The sequence below is a fragment of the Drosophila subobscura genome, chromosome E (assembly GCF_008121235.1).
Source record: "Drosophila subobscura isolate 14011-0131.10 chromosome E, UCBerk_Dsub_1.0, whole genome shotgun sequence".
Classification (NCBI taxonomy): Eukaryota; Metazoa; Arthropoda; class Insecta; order Diptera; family Drosophilidae; genus Drosophila; species Drosophila subobscura.
In genome coordinates, this window is record NC_048531.1 from 5,686,757 (window position 1) to 5,711,926 (window position 25,170).

At 47.4% G+C, this 25,170-nt stretch overlaps 1 protein-coding gene across 1 annotated transcript in view; it reads right to left on the reverse strand.

The window, feature by feature from the left end:
• Positions 1-24,146, reverse strand: part of LOC117890410 — a 29,705-nt gene extending 5,559 nt beyond the window's left edge. The window contains exons 1-2 of the mRNA XM_034795222.1: positions 21,944-24,146; positions 21,698-21,880 (exon numbers count right to left, since the gene is read on the reverse strand). Coding sequence (XP_034651113.1) covers positions 21,698-21,880; positions 21,944-23,225 — 1,465 coding nt within the window. The 5' untranslated portion in view covers positions 23,226-24,146. The remainder of the gene's footprint in view (positions 1-21,697; positions 21,881-21,943) is intronic.
• Positions 24,147-25,170: the final 1,024 nt, after the last annotated feature.

Sequence of the window (25,170 nt, forward strand, 5' to 3'; positions counted from 1 at the left end):
ATTTAATAAGCTCCTTTCTATGTGTCTCTCTGTGTTCACTCTGGCAAAATGTTTTTCGACTACGCTGCCTGCAAGCTAATTGTCAGGACTCCTCCACGTTTTCCAGCCACTTCATATTCAATGCGGATAAATCACACGCACACACATGGAACGCAATGGGCCCTGGAGCCTGGGACATGGAAAACCTTTCAGATTTTGGCCAAAAAACCAGCCCCGAAAATGTTTTTCTCTGACGTGGGACTGTCTGTCAAGCGTGGAGAACCCAGGGAAACGCTGCCCCAGGCAAAGGATGTCAGGTATCTTGACGGCATTAAGACCAACTGAGTATCGAATTATCCAAACGTCATGAGGTCTAACTGGGATTCCGATAGTCAGAGGCCCGAACAACTACCTTTCTCATTACTTGTTAACGTTTCCACCATTTTATGAGCTGCTACCACATAAGCACTTGGCCGCATCACTGTGCTCCCTACTTGTGCACTTTATATGCAAATGGCTCGACCACTCCGCTCTCTCCACTATCTCTGGCAGCCGCCCCAGTACTTTGCATATTGTTAGGGAACATTGAAAATCTCCCATAACTCAGCGCAGCGGCAGCCCCCAGGCTCTTAGCTCTCCAAAATACACATAGTTTATGGCTCATTTATGCCCCGTTTTCGCTCCATTTTTTGTTCATTTACGAGGCCAGTCAGCACTTTTTGGGGCTCTGTATTTTATGGGCCAAGCAAGCAGAAGCATATGTCTGATGATGGCAGCAGATTTAATCAAAAGTGAACTTAATTTCTGTGAACTAAAGCAGTCGCTGAATACAAGTAGCAGAAAATGGCATGTCGCAGAAGAAGATTATCAAGTATACGCGGTGTGGTCTCTGAGCTTTTCCTAGACATTCTCTGCATGAATATTTAGGCATAGAAAAGCAAAGCAAAGGACGTCCACAGTGTCAATCAAAGCTTTCAACTCTCGGATGGCATTAAGATTGGACCGCAAGCGTGCTAAATGCCTTTTCACCACTTTTGTCATTAAAGTTTAACTTATGTTTGTAAGTATACCTACACAAATGTATATGTACAGATGTATACATATACATATATTTATTAATTAATTCTATGTCTAATTCTACACACACATGGGGAGAGGGCTGGGAAGCGACCGCTTTTACGGGGCACGGCTGGGGCTCGTCCGGCAATTGGAACTAAGACAAACACACGAAATAAAATATGCTTTCAGGTGCCGAAGATTAGAATATCCTTCCCATATATGTATGGCAGAAGTATGCACAATAAGTGATCCCATTTGTATTAAATTAGTCAAAGATACACTCAAATCTATGGCACATATACATACGTACATATGTATGTAAGTACGAAGTAATCTCTGGAAACAACAACATCATTTTCGTAAAGATTTGTTTTCGGATCAATTGTTCGTGTGGGCCCCTTCAAGGGTATCAAACTAACAATGGCAATAAGAGCAGCCAAGCAGAGTGAGAGAAGCAGATGTGGTGGCAGGAGGCAGGAGGCAGAGGCAGAGGCACGGCGAGGGTGGCACCACAGGAAGAGGCAACAGCAAATGGCCAAATATAGCAACAAATAAACGAAGCAACAAACCATCAACAGTTTGATATGCGGCGTCTGATCCCACAGTCTATATGCCTGTGTGTCTGTGTGTGTGTGTGTGTCTGAGGGGGCCAAAAGACAGCCGAAAAGAGAGACAGAGAGAATGGAAGAGCGAGGGGAAGGCGAAAGAAAGCAACTTCTGGGAATTGCTGCTTACACTTTTGTAATCTTGTCTTGTCCTTGTCTTTCTTTCCTTCTGCCTCCTTCGTCGCTGTCTCTGCCCCACTTTAGGGTGTGCCGCGGCGGGAGGCGCACTTCTATTTTTAGCCTCCGCCACTGTGTGTTTGTGTGAGTATGTGTCTGTGGGTGTGTATGCCTCTGTTTTCGCTGTGCGTTTGTGTGTGCTTTGCGTTTGTTATGTTCGTTACGTTACGTTCTTTTCGCTGGCTCCAATGCCCTCTGCCTGCCCATTACCATCCTGGCCCCTCGCCGCACATTCCATCAAAAACTCATATTTTTGTTAGCGCCTCTTTCTCCCTCTCCTTCTCCCTCTCCCTCTCTCTCACTCTTCTGCCACCTTTTCTTGGCCAAATTAAATGATTTTGTTAACGCGTGCGAGTTTTCTTTTAGTTGTTTCTTGTCGGATGCCTTTGCCGCTGCCACCAACCGATCGATTGGTCAGCCAAATACCACGAAAAGTACCCAAAGTACTTACTACCATTACCACGCATTATTCGCATGCAAAAATCTCCTCCTCTTGTAGGAGCGAGGAATGGAATGGCAAGTGTTCGTCAAATAAAACTTCTTAATTGGCAATTAAAAAGTGTTGGAAGCATAACCACGGCCCTTACCTAACCAAAAAGTAAAAGACCTGCAAGCCACTTTGCTGGCTATGCTGCAAACATGAAGGCCATTAAAACTTTGTGCCCCAAAATTGAGCCAAAAATAGACACCCAAATGATTTGGAAACACATTTTTCCACTCCACTCCCCACCAATCTATGAATATCCTTCAAGAAAGTGCGTTTATTATTGAGCTGTGCGTGGTTGGGAGTTCCGGTAATTTATGTACTTTTAATGCTTTCAAAAGGCTTCTGCCAGAGCGTATTTTCCTTCAAAAAGGAACCCCACAGACAGGACGTACGAAAATATGTACACACATAAATTTAATTTAAATTAATTAAGTGATGGAAGAAATTGCTTGTGGCATGTCAAAAGGAATGATGAGTCGATTTTAAAATGTAACTGCAATTATTTAATTGCTTTATTTGTCATCCGCCTGTGTCTGTGTCTGTGTTTGTGTTTGTGTGTGTATTTATGAGGCAACAAAGAAGCCGCTAAAATATCAGCCAGCCATCCGCAAGCAAAAGTGGCAACGATTATTGTTTTGGGTTTGACGTCAAAGGCCCAAAAATCGACAATTACACAGCATAACCGCAAAACGCACACACAAAGCATTCTAAGCAAGGCGTCATTTGAGACCAGCTAACACACACACACACACAACACAAACACACACACACACACACACACACACACACACACACACACACACACAATTGGTATACTAAAATTTTAATACAGCCTACTTTCGGTGGCTGCTGCAAATGACAACAAAAGCAAAACCCGAACACACACCCCACCCAGACCAGAGCCACATCCGCCCTGCCGTTGACTTTTAGTGTCTGTTTTGGCGTGACCTCGCCCCACCCCTTGCCGCCTGCCTTTCTTTGAGGCGCAGGACACAAGCACAGACCAGAGAGCCAGAGCCAGAGCCAGAGCCATGCCATCATTTCCACATCATCTTTGCCGGCTGCAGCCGCATTGGCCCCGTCAGCTCGTTAACCTCAGCGTTTTTTGCGACCGCAGCAACAAATTTCCCCCTTTTTTTTGTGTTTGTGCGTTCACCTTTTATTTTGGTTCTTTGTTTTGGGGGTATGTACATATGTACATGTGTGTGTGTGGAGCACATGTGAGGGGACCGGAACCCGAGCCCTGGACGCACCTTCGACTGACTGCTCCAACGCCTTTTGTTATGTCCCCGCACATTTGGGAGCCTTTCGAGTTATGCCCCTGATTTGTCCTTGGCTCAGTGTTGTCCGTGCTGCGAGACGAAATCCTTGAAGCTCCAAACTACTCGTATTTCGGAATCTCATTGCTAGTTGTAGTGGAACTTTCAGCCGCAATATTTCTGAGAGAGCGGAAAGTTTCCCGAGACTCCACCCAAGCTGCTGTGTGGCTGATCCCATAATTGAATCGCTATCTTGGAGCCACTCAAGTTGCTCGCCCATCACTCCACATTAGTAAACACTTTCCCCAAACTTGAGCAGAAATAGAACTATAAAGGAAAAGCGAGTGGTGGGCCGCGCTTCGTTCTATTTATAATCATTTTATGCATTATTTTTTCAAGCTAAATTTGAACAAGAAATGCCATAATTTGTGTGCATTTCAAATTTGCATTTTAATTGAAATTCAAATTGTGTCAAACAGAAAAAAAGCAAATTAATAGTTAATCAAAGAAGCCACATCTAAGATATACTCGGTGCTTGGTAATCGTAGAGTACAGGGTATGTTGTATTTGTGATGAAGAAGGTTCCCAGATCATAATTAGCTTGGCAGGAATTACTGGTTGTTGAAGGATACAAAATGTATTCATGGGTGAAAATATCACCCAGTTAGCGGGTATCCCCCAGTCGAGACATTCAAACAAGTTTTCATTTGAATAGTGACTAAACTTAGTCGCAAAAAAACACACACACACACACATGCACAGCCATTGTTTATAATTGGTGGTGTGTTAAAAATAAAACAGCTTGGTTGTTATTTCTGTACGAGTGAGTATGTGCCGACGTCGGGGCGGAAAGACTGAAAGACTGAACGACGGAAAGAGGCAGCAAAGGCAGGCGGCAGGAAGAGCCGCAGCGGCGGTAACGCATTTGTGTGTAAATCGCGCTTAAGCAGCAACAATGCGAACACACACACACACACACACACACACACGCGCACACTATGGCCAGACTACTGCCGGAACTCTCACATACATTAGGGCCTAAAAAGGCAGCCCAGGCCAGCGGTGAGGAAGGGAGGCGCGGGCAGGGCCAGGTAATCGCGTGCTATGTGCAGATTAAAATGCGACAAAGCAACACGACAAAAAAATGTTTTAAATAAAAGCGCAGCAAGAACGAAGAGGGAGTACGTTGGGTGTTTGTGGCGGAGAGCGGTGGAGAGCGGTGGAGAGCGACCTGGCAAAATAAAAGGCACAAAAAGAGGTTTCAGCGAACACAAAAAAGTCGAAAAGCCGCAAAGGTGCGGATTTCTCTTATACATATGTATGCCAACATGTATGCTAAGAGAGAGAAGAACAGAGAGAGAGAGAGAGAGAGAGAGGCACACAGCAATTAAGTCACGGCGAAATGCGCGAGAAAAATGTGGTTGAAACAGGGTTCGGGTCCATTTTGGGGGCCTCTTATTTTCTGTCTACGTCACGCGGCACTCATTTGCAGACGACAAACCGCAGCACAGTGCCTACCCGAAACTGTAAGCCATTTGAAGTCCATCTCAGGTCTCAGCCAGCAGGTCTCTAAGAGCAATTCTCGCAAACGAAAGCTTTGAAATGCAAAACCTTTAAGGGCATTACACTTGCGAAACGCGCTGTATAATTGGGCGTGCGAAGGAGGTTGTCGAGAAGCCGTAGGAGGACTCCAAAGCAGGACAAACGCCCATTCCGATGCGGCTGACATCCGCAAATGCTTTAACCTCCGCTCCACACAACAATGGGAAGGATAAAGGGCAAACCTCGCCTCCGTCATCCTCGTCTACCTCGCAGTCCTGGTTGTCGTCATTTCCGCATTGCCTGACGCTCTGAATAAATGGGTGAACAGTGGTGACATTTCCTTGCTTTTATTTTCGTTATTCACTTTGGGCCAGGGTGGGGCTTTTCAATTTCCTTTTTCTTAGCGGAACCTGTTGAGCCACGGGAAGGCTTTTGGCAATTCATTTTGAACCAATTTGAACAGCCCATACGAACCCGTGCAGCAAAGCGAAAGAGAAGCCAATATTGTGGGCATCCATGAAACCAGTCGGCAAGTCCAATCCGCTTAGTTCCCAGTCCCTGTCCCCACTCTCAAATGCAATTTGATGGCTGGCAATCAAGTAGAAGCGTGTCTAATCACTGCTGATAAGATAAGCGACTTAATGGCGGAGATACTCGTATAACAAAGCGGAATAGCGGAAAACACACTGAGATTTAGTGTTGCAAATTGGGAGGAGGGGAAATGGCAGGGAAATGGCAGCACACAGAACGAGAGCTTTAATTGGCATCAAATGGTATTAGTATTATCCCTTCCTAACCAGCAAATGTGCGCCAGGCGAAAGGATTATGTATACATGGGGGTACATAAATCTACCTGAAAATGTATTTACAGGATCACAAGAGATTTCATTAAATTATAGAAGCATATGCACCTGGATATCTGCCTCCTGCCACACCACGAAGCTCCTCCTATTTTTATCAGAAAAGATTTCTTCAGCGACCGCCCGCCTGGCAACAGACGCAAAAGCCGCTCGCAGCAAAAGGAAAACCATTTGGTAATTGCTTCGAATGCATTCGTCCGTGAAAATGGAAAAATGTCACACTCAGGCAATTGCTAATTGACCTGCCCAGTGCCCCTGCACACTCCCCAGTTCGAATCCCGAAACTGTGGCAGCTCAAGGTCGTTCGCCTGTGACGTCAGCCAGCCAACCAGACCCCCGAGGGTTGGACCTTGGCTTGGGGGCCAGACAAGCGGTTTGAGGCACAAAATTAAGCAAAATAATTATCAATTTTCCGCTGCGACCTGGATCTCAGATACATACTTGGCGGGAGATTCCTTACAATCTTTGGTGCCAGTTTAATTTCTGCGGAAAACTTCCACGCGGGCTGGCGCGGCTTTCTTTTCTCCGTAATTCTTTCCTATTTTTCCGAATCAAAGTAATTACAGGCGCGCGCTGTCAAGTGCTAGCCACGCCCACTTTCCAGAGCACGCTGCCCGTAGTCCGCGTCCGAATGGGTTTAGTCTGGCGCTGCTGTGCTGTGTGGTGTGTTTCAGCCACTGCCGCTTTATTTATAGCTTTAATGGTTATAATTCTGGGTTGGCGGATGATTTAATGATGATTATCCGGCTGGAGTCGAGTGTGGCTGGCTATGGCAGCTCCCCCCAAGCAGTCACATGCGTCACTTGGGAGGGTCAGAGCTGAAGCAGGGACAGGGAAAAGAACTCTGAACCTGTAGAAATAGTTCGATTCAGCAATCAATGTAGTTCAATAATTTAAATATTCTTCTGCTGCTGCTCTTGACTCGTCTTGACTGCCTCACGCACTTGGATCCAGTCTATGGAAATATTATACCTAAAGACTCGACCAATTTACGTGTATTTCCGGAATAAATCGCTGACCATTAGCTTCCTGCCTGCCAACCCACTGTTCGCCTTGGTGGGGTCCCCAGTCCCCACATGGAATTCCGTTGTGCTACGTGTCTGTGCATGGTCGAGAAAACTACTTTTCGCAATTGTTTTCCTGGCATTAGTGGCATACAAATTTCGTGGCTCCTCCTCCTCCTTCCCCATTCGAAGTCCTGCCAAAACAAGAGCTTCCATGGCAGGTGCGTCTAACTGGACATAAACATGTGGAATGCTACATAACTCCTGGATTACTCTTGCTTCTGCATCCCCCCCGTGGACCCTGGACCCTGGATTGTGGATTCTGGCTGCTGGATCACAGACCCAAGACTCCTGCTCCTTGGCTGGCATCGTGTGATGTGTTTGCTTGTTTACTTTGAACTTTTTGCTTTGGAAATTTTTCGCAAATTGAAAACTGGGACAGGAACTGGGACTCTGGGACTCCGGGCATGGTTGGTGGCTTCTGGCGGCCACATGGCTCGGACTCTGCGTCTGCGTCCGCGTTTGCGTTTGCGGTGCACTGTCAACATGTTTTGAACATATCACTTTTGCTATATGGAAAATTATTTATAACTTTTGACATTTTTAGTGCTGAGCGAGTTTTGGAAGACAGTTGGAAGACAGTAAGAACGCAAAAGGGTCCAAGGGTTTGCTCCGCTTTTTGTGCTTTCCCCCAAGAATGTTTATTCATTTCGGCAGCAGCATCAGCAGCAGCTCCCTCTGGTTTTCCCTTAAGCCAACACGCTCTGTTCCCCACCCCAACTCATCCTTTTACCGGTCAAATCTCACATTATTAATATTATTTTCTTGGGATGCCCGCTGCTGCTGCTGCTGCTGCTGAAGTCTGCTGTCTGTTGCTGCTCGGCACGTAGTCCGTTTCTCTCTTGACTTTTCATTAGCGCTAAGACAACGCCTTGGCCTTTTCCTTTTCATTTTTCCTTAGCTTTTCCTCTGCCTACCTATTTCAGTATTTTGGCGGACTGAAAAGACGGGAAGGCGGCAGAGAGCCAGCGAGAGAGATAAATAAGGAGGAAAGAAAAGTTTCATTAAAAGTGTTTCTGGCCCCAAAAGTTGCACTGTAATTTTCTCTCTCATTTTTTGGACCTGAGCCTGGACGTGGTCCTCTCCAAGAGTGTCTAAAAATAGCCAGCCAGCCGTACGAATTGTGGAGCGGTCGTGGGGTGTAGCTGTTGGACAAGGCCGCCAACGCCAACGCCAACTGCCTCTGAAACTTTTAAGCCAAGTTTATGCCTTCTTCGGTCCCAACGACAATAAAACTTTTGCTTTTTTCCAAGCCGCAGCGCTTACCTACTATGTACCTGCCCAAAAGTGTTCTCTCAGCAAGAAGCACGCTGAGACGCCTTTCCTCCTTCCATCCTTGTTTCCTTCTTTTCGCTGTATTCGTGTTTAATGATGAGTTTTTATTGTAAAATATTGCCCTGGCTGCTGGTTCGCCTTCAGTCGGCAGGGCGGGTTGGGATGGGATGTTGTTTCATAATGAAAAGTTTTGATTATGCTGCCATTCCCATGCCCTTGCCTTAAATCCAGCCCCATGAAGCAGCCCCTCTCTCTCCCTCTCCAGTCTCCATGTCCGGGGCTACTTAGTTACTTAATTTCCGCGCGACATCCCCTAAGCACTTGCTCTGGTCTGAGCCTTGTCCAGGCCTTGACTCTCCCTCTCCGGGTGCAGAGAGGACAAAGCAGAGTCTGGCTGGGACACAAAGGGGGCTATGGGGGGGTTGCTGTTAAAAAGAGGGAACTTGTTGTCAAGACGCCGACTGTCAAATGACACAATGCCAAGGGTGGAAAAAGGGGTTCCAAAGGCATTCCAAAGGGGAGCCAAAACCGTTGACAGTTCCCAGACGGCAGCCACTTAAGTACCAAGGAGAGTGCGCACCTTTGGCAATAATAATGCAGGCAAAGCAGGAAAGACCCCAGCCAGACCCCAGCAGGGAAGTCCCTCGCCCCCTTACAGTGAATGCAAAAGTGCAGCTGTAGACATGGGTCGAGAGCGAGGGATTCAAAGGTGTCACCCAACGTGGGTGGAAGTGGTTTGGTTTTTAGGAGCTGTGCCTTTGCTCGCTCCCTTCTTTTGGCATTTAATTTCCTTGCCAAACTCAATTTGAACTCTGACCTTAGCAGATTTTCAGCCCAGCTTTGATTGCCTTGGCACATTTCACAGAAATGCCAGGCATAGAAAGATGTCCAAACAAGCCAAACAAGATGCTAAAGTCCTCCATGCAGCCAGAGCTGGACCGTGATCGGAACAGTGACTGTAACAGTCAGTACTCCTGAGAGGCAACACAATGAATTATGAATAAAAAGAGCTCCAAGTGCTTTGGGGAATACTTGGAAACATTAGCATAATTAAAACAGTGACTTTGAACGCTTTGAATTCACATTAAGACAACCTAAACCTGGCCCAAATCCCCACATAGAAACCACAAACTGCTTTGATAATCCGCTTATTGATCTAGTGGCATTTGGCACACTGAAAATCACAAGTGAAATCACTGCAAGGCTTATGGAATCACAGTTGGGGCCATGGTTGAGTCAACCCTAAACGGATTTGAATGTCCAACGCATGGTTTCATTCACAGAAACAGCCTCCCCTCTGTGGGCGGTCTGCCAGAGAATGAAGTGTCCATGTTCATGGACTGCCTACTTACATCAGTTGAGGTCCTGCTTCTGCTCCCGGTGGGGCTTGCAGCAGCTTGCCATTGTTGTCACTGTCACTGTCCCGTGCCTGTCCCGGCCCCCTCACCCACCATTCCCATTCACATTGTCACTCGCATTCGCATTCGCCTTTTGCTTTTGCCCATTTCTATTCACTGTGTTTGCTCATGGCTTACGTAGTGGCTGAAGTGTTTGGTTCATATTTGGTTTTTGATTGGAAAACAAAGCGAGAAATAAGCTCTGGCAGGCACCCCGATTATGCAATGCCACGACGCAGCTCCGCTGGCTCAGGGTCTGCCCTCAATTATTTAGGAAATGTCGCACAAATTGATTCAAACAAGTCCGAGCGAACGAAGGCTGTTTAATGCTGTTTTAGAAAATGGCGCAGACCCTGCCACATCGCACTGACCTCATTACATTGCCCCGTGGCAGAGCCCCGCACTCGGCGAAAGTTTCGGGACAGCAGGCATGTGGCAGGACGGACCTGTTTGCCGCAGTGTAGGCAGGCAGCCTCTAGCCGACTGTCTACGCACTCCCTTGTCGGATAGTTTGTGGCAGAGCAACCATTTTCTGCTTTAGTACATGCGGCAGGTTAAAGACCGAACGACCAAACCACCAAACCACCAGACCACCGACACAGCAACGACAGACCCACCAACCCATGGCTTGTCGCGTATTAATTTCCGCCCGTTCCGCCTGGAACAGACCCTCAGTCTGACCGTCCGACTGTCTGTTGCTGGCTCTTTCCATTTCCCCCTGCTCTTCCACCTCCTCCATCTGTTTGTGTAAGTTGTATAGATACTGGTGCATTGCTTTAGGCGCTACAGCGCTAAAAATACACACACAAGCAACAAGAAGAGCGCGACGCGGACTGTGGCAAGCCAAAGCTTGAAATACCCTGCCTCAAAGGTTTCACCAGTAAATCTCAACATGTAACATTTATTTGGATTATCTTTAGCAATTGAGGAGCCATCCAACAAAGACTTTTCCTAAAACAAATCGTTTGTTTCCTGCTAATGGGTAAGGATCGATAAGTTGCGCTCTTCAGCGAAATTCGAGGGTATTTGTAGCCCATGCAAGGGTAAATAAGTATATGCAGGTATGTATACATAGGACCCGCTGTGTAGCTGTGTGTGTGTGTGTGTGCACGAGTCTCTGCTGGTCTATGTGTACCCACAAGCGACTGCGGTCCGGCTCGGCTGACGTATGCAGACATGGTACACAGACGGGTAGGCGGCTTCACCTGGGCCGGGCCACAGCATGGACTGCGAGTATTTGCCCAGCCATTGGGCGGCTTTCAGGTGGAAGAAGCCACGTTACCCACCGTGGCACAGGGAGTCTGGTGTACTTTAAGCGGTTTTTGAACAAACTTAAATGTGAGCTGGAAAACGACTTTGTTGCTACAAGTTAAATTTATTTTCTACAAGCGAACAACAAGTTCATTATTATTTGGTACATTTGGTGTACACACTGGCCAGCTGACAGCCAGAGGTCCTGATCTGGGTCTATATTATGCCTCAACTAGCCACAGATCAGGGCATACATACACATACATTAATCTATTCTTCTCCTGATAGGTGAATATAAATAAATCTTATTTAATTGCAAACCACCTGTCAATTTCACCCAAATCCCACACCGATGAGCGGTAACGACATCAGCATCAGACCCTGCCCGACACACCTTGACATTTATTTGCCAGACTTAAGCCGAAAAGCGCATGGCAGGTGGCAGGAGGAATAAGGGGGACAGGAGGCACTGAAAGACAGCATCAGACATTGTGGTTTGTGGTTTTTCTTGTTTCTTGTCTTGTTTCAAATTGGATTTATTCGAACAGAAACATGTTTGAATGGCATCGGCTTATTCGTTTTGCAAATAAAAAAGTTTTTCAGCTATCTATTGGATTCCAGTCTGCCATTGGCCAAAGATTCTACTGCCCTATCTGTGGCAGGTGTGGCACAGTGTGTAACCTCTGGTCAGCAACGGGCAACAAGTATCGTCTGAGAGTGGGGTCCCCACCATATTTTCTTGACTTGTTTGGATAGACCCTAAGCTAAAACCGAACACATCCGTTTGCCACTCTACGCTCAGGTACAAAAATATATATCATATATGTAGATTTATATATAAAAAGATGGCTTAATAGACAAATCAATAAGGCCAACAAGCGACACTCCGTTGGGGAAATGGCAGCTGGCAGGAAGTGTCGATGATTGATGGAAAACTATCTGACTGGCGTTGGTGTTGGTGTTCGTTCTGGAGGGTTAACCAGTTGGGCGGCAGACTGATTGAATGGATGGCTCTTTGGAGCCAGTACTCCTCTAAGAGTGTGGAAGATGGGTAATTTCTTAGCGAAATAATTTTGTTTTCTTATAAATTAGAATATTCGTGGCGCACATAAATATTGCATAATTCTGACCCATCCCAGGCACTTGCCTATTAAACGGGTACAATATTTTCGGAGATGATTATGCAAAAACGGATGGGATGTGGGAACCCAAACCTCCCCAAATTCATGTACTAACATCGACTGAGATCGCTTCGTTGTGGAAAAGGTCAGCGGTGGCAGTGGATGTGTCTATGGCCGTTCTGAAGTAAGAAAAGCACAACCAGCCATCTCAGGACCGGCTCCGGTGCCTCCTCCGGTGCTCTTCCTGCTTTCCCCGTCTAACGGTGTTTCGTTCTCCCGGTCTGCTCTGCTGCTGGGCTCTTCTCCGACTAAATTATGCATGCAGCTATGCGAGTGAGTGCTAGCCTCATTATGCACGACTGATGCGAGCTCCCGGGGCCGGAAGCCTTTAAGTAGGCAGCAGCAGCAGCAGCAGCATCCTCATCCCACCTCTAACCTCAATCCCATCTCCTAGTCCGTGTCCGTGTCCATGTCCGTATTCATGTCCGTGTCCATGTCCACTTGGCCAACGCCAACTCTTCCAGCACTCCAAGTGCACTCTGCTTTTGCTTTGAGTACGAGCATCAACTTTTTTCTTGTCCTGGGTTTTTGTTTAGTTCGCAGGCCTGCGACATGGTGAAGTGATGCAGCCTGAAAGTAGGCTTTAGCTGTCGGCTTAAATAAGCCATAATTTGCATTAGCATGACTATGCACTTGGCCACAGTCGCAACACACTGCAGTGTGTGTGTGTGTGTGTGTGTGATTCCCAAGCCCAGCCACTGGTCCTGGCACTCCGCTTTGCCTGCTCTAGTTTTCACTGGGCGCGGACCCGGACGGACTCCTTCTTGGCGTTTCTATTGCGTTTGATTTCCATGGCCTATGACTATGACGCACATTGACTCCTCTCTCTCTCTCTCACTCTCTCTCTTCACGGACAGCACACACAAAAAAAATAAACAAAATAGAAAGGGGAACCTCCGTCATATGTCATTTGTCTTTGCGCACTTGAGGCCCGGCCGGGCCCGACCCGGCCCAAGCCCGTCTGCTAGATTTTTATCCTCGAATTATTGTAGTTTTTCTTTTTTAGCCGTGCCTGGTACTTTTCCTTTGCTTTCAGGTTCAAGGATAACTGCGTAAATGCCTCAGCTTCTGTTGGAGCTTGGCGAAATGCGAGTACGCATTGATTACACTACGCGACAAAATCGAACTGTCTTTTTTGTCTCTAGGAACCAAACCAACATTTTCTGCTAGTCTGAGGACATTTACATTTTTTTTTCTTTGGCAGAACGTTTTTGTTTTAAGAATTTAAATAAACTTGAAAATCATGTCGGGTAGTGTTATCAGCCACGAGCCACCTTTGGCCATTCTCAGTATTCCTCATTTTCACCATTTATGACCAGACAACGCAAGCAAGTCCATTGAAATAGAATCTACGACTATTTATACTTCCAGTGAAGTCCATTGAAGGGGTAGCCCAAGGGGTACCAATACAGTGCTAAATATTTGACGTCAGGAGCCCACGTTCCGAAAACTGATCTGTTTTCCGCTCGTCAGCTTCCCTTGAGCCATGAAAAGCAAACAAAAGTCGGGCGGAGGAGGGCTTGAAGAGTGTTTCGGGCTAATAAATAAGACATTAGTTATATGCTAAATAGGATAAATGTGTGCTGTGGATGGAGCAGCTTCTGACACTCTGATAATTTTACGGGCACTTTGAGCTGAAACAATGAAGAGCCAAAATGAGTGTGTGTGTGTGTGTTGTGTGTGTGTTTGTGTGTATTTGCCCACCCACTCTGCCACCCTTGTGGACCCTCTCTGTCTACTCACATGTTTTGCGATTCATTCATAAATTCCGCGTCAGCTCGCAACTCATTAGGCACGACGACGACGACGGCAGAGACGAAGAAGACTGTGAGGAAGACAACTACTTGGCTGTCTGGGCAAGGCTTCCCCTTCGCTTTGCTCCGCGCTTCCTCGCAATCGTCCTTTCTTACACTTTCGCCTTCTTGTGGCATGCCTCTAGATTTCATTGCATCATCTCTTGTGGAGCTCACTCCCTCTCTCTGTCCTGCTCTCTCTTTCTCTCTCACTCTCTGAGTTTTTGGCTCTGTCTTGGGTAAATATATCATAAGCAAAAGTCCTTGACGCTTCATTGACTAAAAAACTCTACCACGAGCACAGAGAAAGAGAGAGAGAGGACATACAGGACACACACTCATACGCAATTACTCTGATACATTTATTTGCTGAAGAGTTTTTCCCACTTGGGATGACTAAGAGCTGAAGCCGTTGACTGTTCAAATACATATACATATGTACATCCATATACAGCCAAGAGTTTCGGTCATTTGGCCTCTTGTGGCTTATTATAGATTTAAGGGGGCAAGGCAAGAGCCTCCCAGCCTTCGTCTCAGCCCCTTCCCATAACATCCATCCAACCATCCATTGTGATCCATCCTCTTACTCTTACTCTGACTCCTACTCGAAGCGAAGTAGCTGATATTTATGCAGTGCACACAGCAGAGTGCCCCCGCCAGCTATTTGGCCATTCGATTTCCCATTCTCATTCCCACACCACGGCAATCCTTTTCGCCTAGAATCCCAGCTTCCGACATACCACACTTCCCACAGATTTGTAGTGCTACGAGGAGTACATACATACATACATACATACATAAGTATAAGTGTGTATGTACATATGTACATATTTACATATTTATATGTACATATATCAATCTCGGTTCGTAGAGTCTGACTTTTGTGACGTAAGCAGAAGGACAAAACTTTGGCTGGCTTTTGGCGTTGCTGTCGTCAAACTGGCTGAATGAGTTAGCAACACGCACACACACACACACACACACACACAAACACACACAATTGGCCTGCTCAATGGCCGCGTCGTCCGTTGTCCGCTCCCCTCCCGTCTTTCGGGACCCAGGCCTTACGGTAATGTAAATATTTTCTCACAGCCTCGTCGCCGTCGTGTGGCACAATTATATATGCAGGCTCCACAGCAGATCCTGTGGTGGTGTGCGGTAAAGGTGGGTGTGCGATGGTTGGAGACTGGGTTGTAGATGGGGCAATGTGGGTTTAGGCCAAGCGTCTGTTTGTATTGTGAAGGGATGGCTTTAGAGTAGTATAGTAGTATTTATTGGATATAATAAGTTGAAAAATATATGTAGAGTGAATTAATTGTGAAATAGGTTTTCTTCGACGCGTGCTGTCTTGATCGCTTCCACTTCAAAAGAGAACTATCGCCTCTGTTGATATCGATGTCTTTCGAGCTATCGTGCGTATAACAGCCCCCACAGAGTTAACAGCTCATGTTGACTAACAGCTCTTCACAGTCGGCCTTTCCTGAAAAATCACAGCGTCCTCGCGGGATTCGCCTTCCTTGTCGTCATCTTCATCTGGTTCATCAGGTGGGAGTTCGCACCAGCGTTTCATCCTGTCAGATGAATACACCGACTTATAGTGCCTCTGCTTTCGTTGGGCATAAGGGATATCTTCTACCAGATATCGGTCGTTTGGCAGCACTTTGTTGACAATAAATGGACCTTTATAGCGAGGCTCCAATTTGCGTGACGTTCCCGTGCTAAACGGCTCATTCTCGACTAATACAAGATCACCAAGGGTATATACGGTTGGCTTGGAATGTCTGGCATCGTAACGTTTCTTCGCAGCAGCCCTATGATCGTTGACTGTAGTGGCAGCGTCTGCTCGTAGCTTCTCCAACTCTTCCTCTGTCATCATCTTCTCCTCGTGCAGCATCTCGTTGTCCTTGCGCTCCCGCTCGAAGGTTAGTCGCTGGTCCAGCAGCTTCTCGTTGAAGTGAGTCTCCATCTGGCGCAGCTGCATCTCGCCAACCTCCATGCGTTCGCGCAGGATGCGACGCAGCTGGCGCTTGTCCTTCTGCAGCTCATAGCGCGTCTCATCCAACTGCTCCTCCAGATTGGCGATCTTGGCCTCGAGTGTGGCGATGGTGGCCTTCACCTTGGTGCGCTGTGCCGTTTCGATCTCGGCCAGCTTGGCCTTCAGCTCCTTGTTCTGGCGCTCGAGCAGAGCGCGTCCATTCTCGCTCTTCTGCGAGTTGGACTTCTCGTTGGCTAGCTCCGTGGTCAGCTGCTCGATCTGCATGTAAATTTTCCTGGTGAATAGCTTGTCTTGATTCGATGCTCCCAAACGCATCATATTTGCCTGTTGGCACTTCTCATTGTTTGCATGAAACTTATTGCATTTGGCACAACGCGACTTCTTCTTCTCTTGTGGGCATGAATTAGCGAAGTGCCCCAATTCTCCACAATTGTAGCACTTTTGAGCCTCCTTTGGCTTTGTTGTCTTTACATCGTAGTCCTGTTTTGGCTCCAAGTTGCTGCCCTTTGGTAAGAACTCCTTTTTGTTTATGACTGGCCGACCTCTATTTACAAAATACGACTCGGCTGCATCACGAAACTGCTTCATTGAAGAAAACTGAATTGCCGCAATACTATTTTGCAAATCTCGATGCTGTAGACCTGATCTCACATATCGTATAACAGCTGCTTCACTAAGCTTGTACCGCACGCCAAGGGCGGACATCCGGAAACAATACTCCTTCACTGTCTCCTTCGCTCGTCTGGTTGCATTAGCCATATTGAAGTGCACTTCAGCTTCGTCTGGGTTAGATCCGAACTCTTCTAGTATAGCTGTAGCGAAGTTGCTCCATGTGGTGTGTAGAACCGGCGACGAGTCGAGCCACATCTTAGCGGGACCCTTGAGCCGCGTATAAATTGCGAGTAAGAGAAATTTCTCGTCCCATTGGTACGCATCAACTACCTTGTTGACACGATCGATGAACTGGTCCACGGAGATGGCGTTATCGTCGCTGGGGTCATAGTCCGGTAAGGTATTCGCAATTTCCTTGACCGACGCTTGCCTTACGTTGTTGGTAGCCTGTCTACCCGGGTTAATGTCGTGGGACACACCTTCGATATTTTCTTCTCTGATCTGCTGCTGCTGTTTTGTTGTTGCTCCTAATGCTGTTGCTTCTGCGTTTTCCTTTGCATGATGACCAACTGAACCATCATATTCTTCAGCTCTGTCATTTCATTCTGCATTTGTGAAATCGTCGCCGCTTGTGACGTCAGCGTCTCCTCCTCATATGGACTACTGATTCCAGCTGCTTGTGGCATCTCTACGTCTTCGGATTTCTCAAAATCAATTAGTCGTTGTACTAATTCGGCTCTAGAGCCCGACACTGCCAAGTTCCTCTCTCGTACCAGGAACCGTAACTGGTCCACCTTAAGTTCTGCTATTTTGACCATTTTCGTTAATATGATCGTCTCTCCTTATCAATGATTTTGTCTGCTTTTAACCTGCACGCACAAGCAATCCTGTTAGCATGTGTGCAAGCGAGACAACTGATATGTTTGTATTTCACAACGTTGTGCAATTTCCCAACGACGCTACATATACACACAAGCCCTTTGTATGTATGACTGTATAATACCAGGCTCACACAGATTCCTGGCGCAATTTCTTGAGACTCTTTCTTTCCAGGTCCACTAAAGTTCCTGATCGCTGAACATTGAATCCGTCTGCCACGTAGAAAAGGAACACCTCCGTAATTTGCAATTTTCTTTGTCACATAGACCTTAGGGAACACATCCCATTGCAAACTTCCCACGCCGACGATTCTTGCTGCTTTTCTTGAGTTTCTCTTAAAATTTTACACTCTGCACATAACAACTCTACTAATCCCACTTCTGAACTGTGAAGGGATGGCTTTAGAGTAGTATAGTAGTATTTATTGGATATAATAAGTTGAAAAATATATGTAGAGTGAATTAATTGTGAAATAGGTTTTCTTCGACGCGTGCTGTCTTGATCGCTTCCACTTCAAAAGAGAACTATCGCCTCTGTTGATATCGATGTCTTTCGAGCTATCGTGCGTATAACAGCCCCCACAGAGTTAACAGCTCATGTTGACTAACAGCTCTTCACAGTATGCTTTAAAATTCCACGGACTGGCTGTCTAGCTGTCTGCTTGCCGGATAGATGCTGACAAAGATGATGTCATAGTGTAGTTTATTGATTAGTCTCTGTCTCTCTCTCTCTCTCTCTCTCTCTCCCTTTGTGTTTAGTTGTTGCTGTTGCACTGTGAGGGCATTCTACCGGTTATATTTAACCATCGGCTTACCCTGTCATTAACACTATTGAAAAGAATCATTTGACTTTTGGACAGTACTCTCACTGCAATTTTCTACCCAACCAAACAGTCTTTTGTCGCTTATCCCAATCTCTCTGCCTGTGTGGCCCCCAATTAAGCATAAACCCAAACGAAACTCTATCCAGACCACTGGAACTCTGTCTATAAGTATGCTGAATAAATTGGCTTCGACCTTGTGGGGAAATGCGTCTGTGTAGCCAGCCACTCATGTCTTTTGTTGTGCATAGAATCTCAAATTATATACTCGTACCACGAGATGTATTGAACGAGTATATGTATACTTTTTTTATAGGTCAAGGAGCATGCTGTGCCGACACAGAAAAGCAGAAATTGTACAAATTACGACAAGGATTTGGTGAGATCGATTCAAAGGCATACGGACTCTGTGTGCCGAAAAGCCCGACCATTTGCATATCAATGACCAATTATTGAGCCTCAGACAGGCATTGGGGGAGGAATAGTCGGATGCAGATGTCCTGCCAGACAACCTGTCGCTGGTGTGCGGCTTAGGAATTTTCCAATAGATGAGAACACGTCCATGCCCACGTCTGCTACGCTCACGACATGGAGACATCTCCAATATCAATTTCCAACTAATTTGCGTAATATTTAACGCAACAATGGAACAATAGGAGCGGGTGCGTCCGCACTTATCGATGATCCTTTCGCCGCCAAGTGGCCACTTGAGGACCTCTCCTCGAATTACAAATTAAATCAACAGCCAGAAAACTGTGTGGAAAGGGAATGAAAATGAGTGGGAGAACCTAGAGGCGCAAGCAGACACACACACACACAAGCAGACATCCAGAAACGCAGGAAGAAGGAGTGGGAGGGAGACACAGTAAGGGTAAGAGTGAGAGTGAGAGGGAGAGGCAAAGTGCCAGGATGTGGGCGTGGGAGAACAGACATGCCAAACACAGGCGTCCATGAATGAGCGAGCGAGTGTGTCTCTGCCACTGACAGTGCCACCGTAGGTGTCACTGCCTGTGTGCCGGGTCCCAGCCGTGTAAGGTCCGGGTCCTGCTCCTGGTCCTGTCCGGCGTGATGGGCCCCCCGGGGTGCCGTTACTGAATTAGTGGGTAGCCGCACTGTTCAGATCATAAACGGCAAACGCGTCTTAATGATGTCAACTGCCACCGCGGCCGCAGAATTCCCCGGAAAAAGTGCGAGTGGGTTTTTATTTTTTTGTTCGTTATGAAAACTCTTTACCCGTCGGTGAACGACGAGCAGCAGGACACCTCGAGAACGCGCTACCGTTTGAAACCCACATGTGTTTGTGCGTTTCTTCCTCCGACGCATTTGGTTTTTTCAATTTTCCACTTGACGGTGAAAACAATTGTAGTTTTCCCAATAAAACAAGGGAAAGTGTGAACAATTGTGGGGATGAAAAGGCCACTGCCGACGTCTTCGTTGGCGGTTGGCGGTTGGCGGTTGCCAGTGGACGGCTTTTGCAGCTGACACTTGATGACGTTATGAGGCAACAAATAAACACAGGAAGAGAGAGAGAGAGAGAGAGAGAGGTACCAACCAAATGTGGGAAAGTGAAACACCAAAGGGGAATTTTCCCAGCAGCAAAATGAGAAAAGCACCAACACCAGTGGCAATGGCAGCAATAACAATGGAAAAATTCGCTACAAACATGCGCACAAAACGAAAATGCATTGATTGAACTCATTTCGTATTGAATTGAATTGTTGAATTGTTGAATTGGAAAATCCACACAAAGAAGATGCTCAGTGGGGTCTAAGGGGCGGCCAGAGGCCATGCAGGGTCATAAGTAAGAAAAAAAAGAAAATGTAACCATTCCAATCAAATTAATTGGCTAATCAGTTCCATGTGGCATTGCATTTCTGAAGCAATTGATTTCTAATTGGAATTTGTTGATTGTCCGAATTATTGCAATGGATTCAAGGCAACGCCTTGGGTGCCGCGATACATACATATGAGTAGAAAATTACAATTACAATTATAAATTCCACTTTATTCTGCTGCTATGAAACCTTTTCGCTCTCAGTACATAAATATGTACTGTATGTATTTATCATGCAATAAAATATGGCATTTAATTTTAACAATCAACAGATACTCGCGAACATGTTATCGATTGCCACACTCAACCCCGCAACTGCTGCTGCCGTGATTTCAATTGAAAAATTGTAAAAATAACCATTCATTCAAATTGTTGAGTTGAATATAAATAAAGTTTCGAATCTCCAATTACAAATTGTCCTGTCCTGTCCTGCCTGCTCCCGCAGCTCCAACCAGAAGTTGGCGCACAATGAAATCGCATTTAGCACTCGGCCATAACAGTGGCTGCCATTAAACTTGAAAGTGTTAATTAAAAATTAAAATTGATTGCCCGAGCAGGCCCAGAGCAAGTCCTCTTGGTGTGCCAGCGCCAGCGCCAGCCTCTGCTCCGCTCCGACTTTCTCTAAGCCCATTCCGTATTCATGGAGACCATCAAAACTTGTTGTAAAGTAATTTAGTCGTCCAAGTGATTAACAACAGCCGAAATGGGTAAAGCGCCAAGGACGAATTTCCCCCTAGAGAACGGCAGTCCCCAAAAAGAAGAGCCATGGGGCTTCAGTGCTGTCTCGCAGCTTCGCGCCGACTAATTTGCTAAATGCAATGGCCAGCAAGTGGCAATTGGCAAGGGGTAAACTGGCAAACTTTTCAAAAATAGCTGCAAAAATGAATGGAAATAGTGCGGATAACTTTGTCATTGCAGTTTCCAAAGAGTTGAGGGGGGCACAAATTATTAATTGCTGTGCGATTGTCGACAGTTGATTGACGAGGATCGAATCCAATAACAGCAGCAAGCAAGAGGCTTGTCTGTTGATTCAATATTCGAGTAGTTTAGACATTAAACTTTTGCACATTTTACTCTGTTTGTGGGCAAGAGCAAATCCCAATGGGATTTACAATTAAATTGCCATTGTTTACTGACCATAGCCTGGGCATACATTCGAGTATCTATCAGGCTGGCTTGCGCCTATTTTTGGTTCGAAATTAGAGCGATTAGTGGCCTTCGGGAGTCGAGTGTAGTCAGGTCTGACCGGAATAATAGTGGCACGGAAAAACTAATAACCGAATTGGGAAACACGCCAGGGTCAAGCGTTGTCCATGTAATGAATGGCGGAGGGGGTACGGTGGGGTACGGTGGGGTACTACGTACAAAATTAACTGACATGAAATACAGGTAATACTTAGGGGGGGAAATGGTGTTTTGCCTGACTGACTGGCGGTTGACTGTTGTTGTTTTGCTGTGCCTTTCTTTGGGTCGAGGTCTGATTAGATCAATTTTCTTGCGGTGGCGGATGTTGAACTAGGGTTGAAGGGGGTTAAAGGTCATAGGGCAGCCCAATCAGTTTCGATTCATCGATTTTCGGTGGACTCATTACACTTCCAATATGAATGTATATTTTAGGGCTACTCACCGATTTGTGGCACATCGTACTGCCTCTGACCGCGGGCCGTGCGCAGCATCAACTGACTGGCTACGCTGTGGGAGACTGATGGCGCTGATGCATATCCGCCGGACTTGACGCTGCCGGAACGCTTGTGGTTGGGATGCAGCAGCTGTTGTTCGGACTGCTCCTTCTTGTCCTCCGTATTCGATTTCTGCGGCTGCTGCTGCTGCTGCTGCTGTTGTTTCTGCGGCTGCTGCTGCTGTTGTTTCTGCGGCTGCTGCTGCTGCGGTTGAGCATCTCCGGATGTGGATTCGTGCTGCGGTTTGTTCTGCTGTTGACTGGCGGCACCAGCGGCACTGCCGCCTCCACTTGCGTCTGTTTGCCCTGACTTTTCAATATCCTTGGGAGCATTGAGATTGAGGCTGCCGGAACGGGTACTCGCCTTCAGGTGCTTGCTGGCCGTGGCCTCGGAGTTGGCCAGCGAGAGCAATCCACGCTGCTGCTTGAAGTGCTGCCCGAAAATGTTGCGCTGCAACGAGGGGAGCTGTCGGTCCATTGCGGCTCCAGCCCGCTTCCTGGCCCACTTCTGCTGCATGCGAATGTTGAAGTTTCCAGTGCCGGGATGGGTCGAGCCCGGGTGACCAGCCAACTTGGCCGGGCGCCCGTCGCGGTGATCCTGCTCGAAGAGCTGCTGCATGGACTCGGGCGCACCCAGCTCCAGTTGCTCCAGGGTGCGGTAGGGATTCTCCGGCAGCGGCTCCTCCTCCATGCCATGGTACTGATAGGTGTCCAGCTCGCGCAGCAGCTCGTCCTCGCCGAGATGCGGCTCCTGGTCCAGCTCAGAGAAGTCGTCAAAGTCCCCGAAAGAGTGCAGCGGCTCGTAAAGCGGCGGCTCTATCTCCTGCTCGCGATCCGCAGGCTCCACCACCCGGCCGTAGTACTTCACGGGATGGCTGTCCAGCTCCCCCAGCTGCTCGTAGTCCTCCTCGTTGCTCAGCGGAGCAGGCGGCTCCCTATGCACGCTGCCGAATATGAAGCCCCTGGCTGCCTGCTGCAGCAGCGCCGGATAGTCGCCCACATCCAGCTCCTCGCTCGGCTGCATCTGAATGCGTCCGGCAATGAACTGGTGTCCGCGAGCGCCATGGCCCGTCGGCCCGTTGCTCTCCGCCGTCTGCTTGCCTGCCCGTGCCAGCAGCATGAGCCGCTCCCGCTCCAGCTGTGCCATGTCCGCGATCTCCTTGTTCAGCCGCACCGTGGTGGCGTCGTAGGCGGCTGCTGCCGCGGATCGGTGCGAGGCGTGGCCACCGCCCGGCGGGGCGCCACCCGGATGCTGCTGATGGTGTTGTTGCTGCTGAGACGACGCCGGCTTCCAGGTCAAATAGGAGGACGATGAGGTGTCTGGGCCGATCGCCTGGCCAGCACCGCCATCCACCGGTCCCATCATGACGCTGGAGGATGGAGAAGACTTCTCGCCATTGCCGCTCAGGTGCAGCGCGTAGAGGCCGCCCTGGATGAGGAGCACGCAGAAGAGCGTCTGGGCCAGCGAGAAGAACATTTTCCGTTTGTTGATTTGTCGCAGTTTCTCAATGTGGCCACTTATTTTGACGGATTGCTGGTCCCTCAGGTCCCGACAGTGATTTTGAGGAAAAGAAGCGAAATATTCCGTCGGCACAGACGATGGGTCACAGAGACGCTGGAAGGGGGGGGACAAGGGCTGCCTGCTCTTCAGATTACAGGCTTTGCGTTTGGTTAGTCGCTGGGGCGATTCTTATTATTCTATTTGGTTGACACTTTCGACGCTCTTGTAGGTCTTCATGCCGCGCGCCGCTGCCCAACACTGTGACGGCATACGCCTGGCATTGCCCAACACAGACGAGCTTTCTGCTGTCCCGTTCCGTTCCGTTCCGTCCCTCGCCTTGGCTGGCTGAGTGCCTTTCAACGCGTTTTTGTCTTACACTTTCTTCTCGCAGTTTTTTTCTCGTCTCTCGTTCGCCGCTGTTGCTTTTTGCTGTTGCTTTTCGTCTTTCGTCGGGGCCGTGTTTGTTGCCAACTCTGTTTTGTGGCCCTGCTTCGCTCCGTTAAGCTGCGAACTTCCACGCAGCCTTAGACAAAATCAATAATCAATTGTCTACTTTCAGTCCAGGAGTTTGAGTTGGAGTTGGAGTTAGAGTTGGAGCTGGAGTGTGAGTTTGTGTTGCTTGGAGTTTCCCCGATGAGATGCGGCTGTTGTTTGTGAGGGTTTGAACCTGGTTGGCCTTTCCCCATACACACGTACACACACGAACACTCACGCACGCCCCAAGAACGCCGTAAGACAGTGCTCTCCCACCTAAGAGACTGATGAGGAGGAGTGCAGGGAGGGTACAGGGACTAACAACTAGTTGCTGCCCGTCCGTATCCGTGTCCGTGTCCGTCGGTACTGCCTGTTCTAGACCTGCCTCTACAGCTACTGCTCGAGTCTTGCGCCTCTTCTTGGCTTTTGTTTTGCTGACGAGGACAATTTATAATACACCACCAAAAAAAATATAAAGTCTTTCTGTGTATATTAGTATCTGGAATTAGTTTCTTGGATCTGTGTAGTTCTCCAACAACTTTTGCATCAGAAATTGTTGTTTCCACGGCACTTGGGGCTCTCTTCGTTTGTTTGTTTGTTAAAATGCAAAGAATATTTTTGTGTGTATAATTTGTATATTTTTTAGTTATAACAATATTATTTGTATTATATTGGTTTAAGGAACTTTTAGCACTTTTTATTTGAATCTTTTCTAATGGCTTTCGGCGTGCGGCACTTTGTTTTCGGTTTCGGGCTTGGTTTCGGTTTCGATTTTGTTTATTCTATTCCTTTCATTCATTTATTGTAAACTTAAACTCTTTGATTCGATCAATTAAAATTCACTCGGAAATGATTTTCAGAACTTATTTGAGAGATATCTTCACTTCACTTGGCTTTCGATTCGGGAATACTATTTGTTTGCAATCATTTAGGCTTTGTATAGCATTCACAATTTGGATCTCGTATGATTCGGATTCGGATTCGGTGATTGATGTGGGGGGAACTTTTCATATGTGATGTGAGTGGTATTTGTGGATATTCTGCTTTTGCTGCTCTGTTTTCTCTAGTGTTCCGCACTGTGAACCGACACGCAAGGACTCGTCGAGTCGTCTCAGCAGGTTTCGCCTGTTTGTCTGCCTTTTGCTTGGAATCCTGACGCGTTTTGGGTCGCTGCGCTGTCGCTGCTGCTGCTGCTGCTGCTGCTGTCTCTGCTCAAGGCGTTTCGTATTTCAACTGTAGGATATGCCCATCTGAGAGTGTATGTGTGTGTGCGTGTGTGTGTTCGGGTGGCGTTCGTTTCGTGCCTCGAATTTCACTCGTCCTGGCCGCTGGCTGGCTGCTGTGTCCTCTCTCACTCTCTCTCTCTCCCACTTGTCGATACTCCCGCGCTCCTGCTCCTGCTCCTGCTGCTGCTGACTCTGTTTCAGCTTCAGAGTCGTATAGGCGT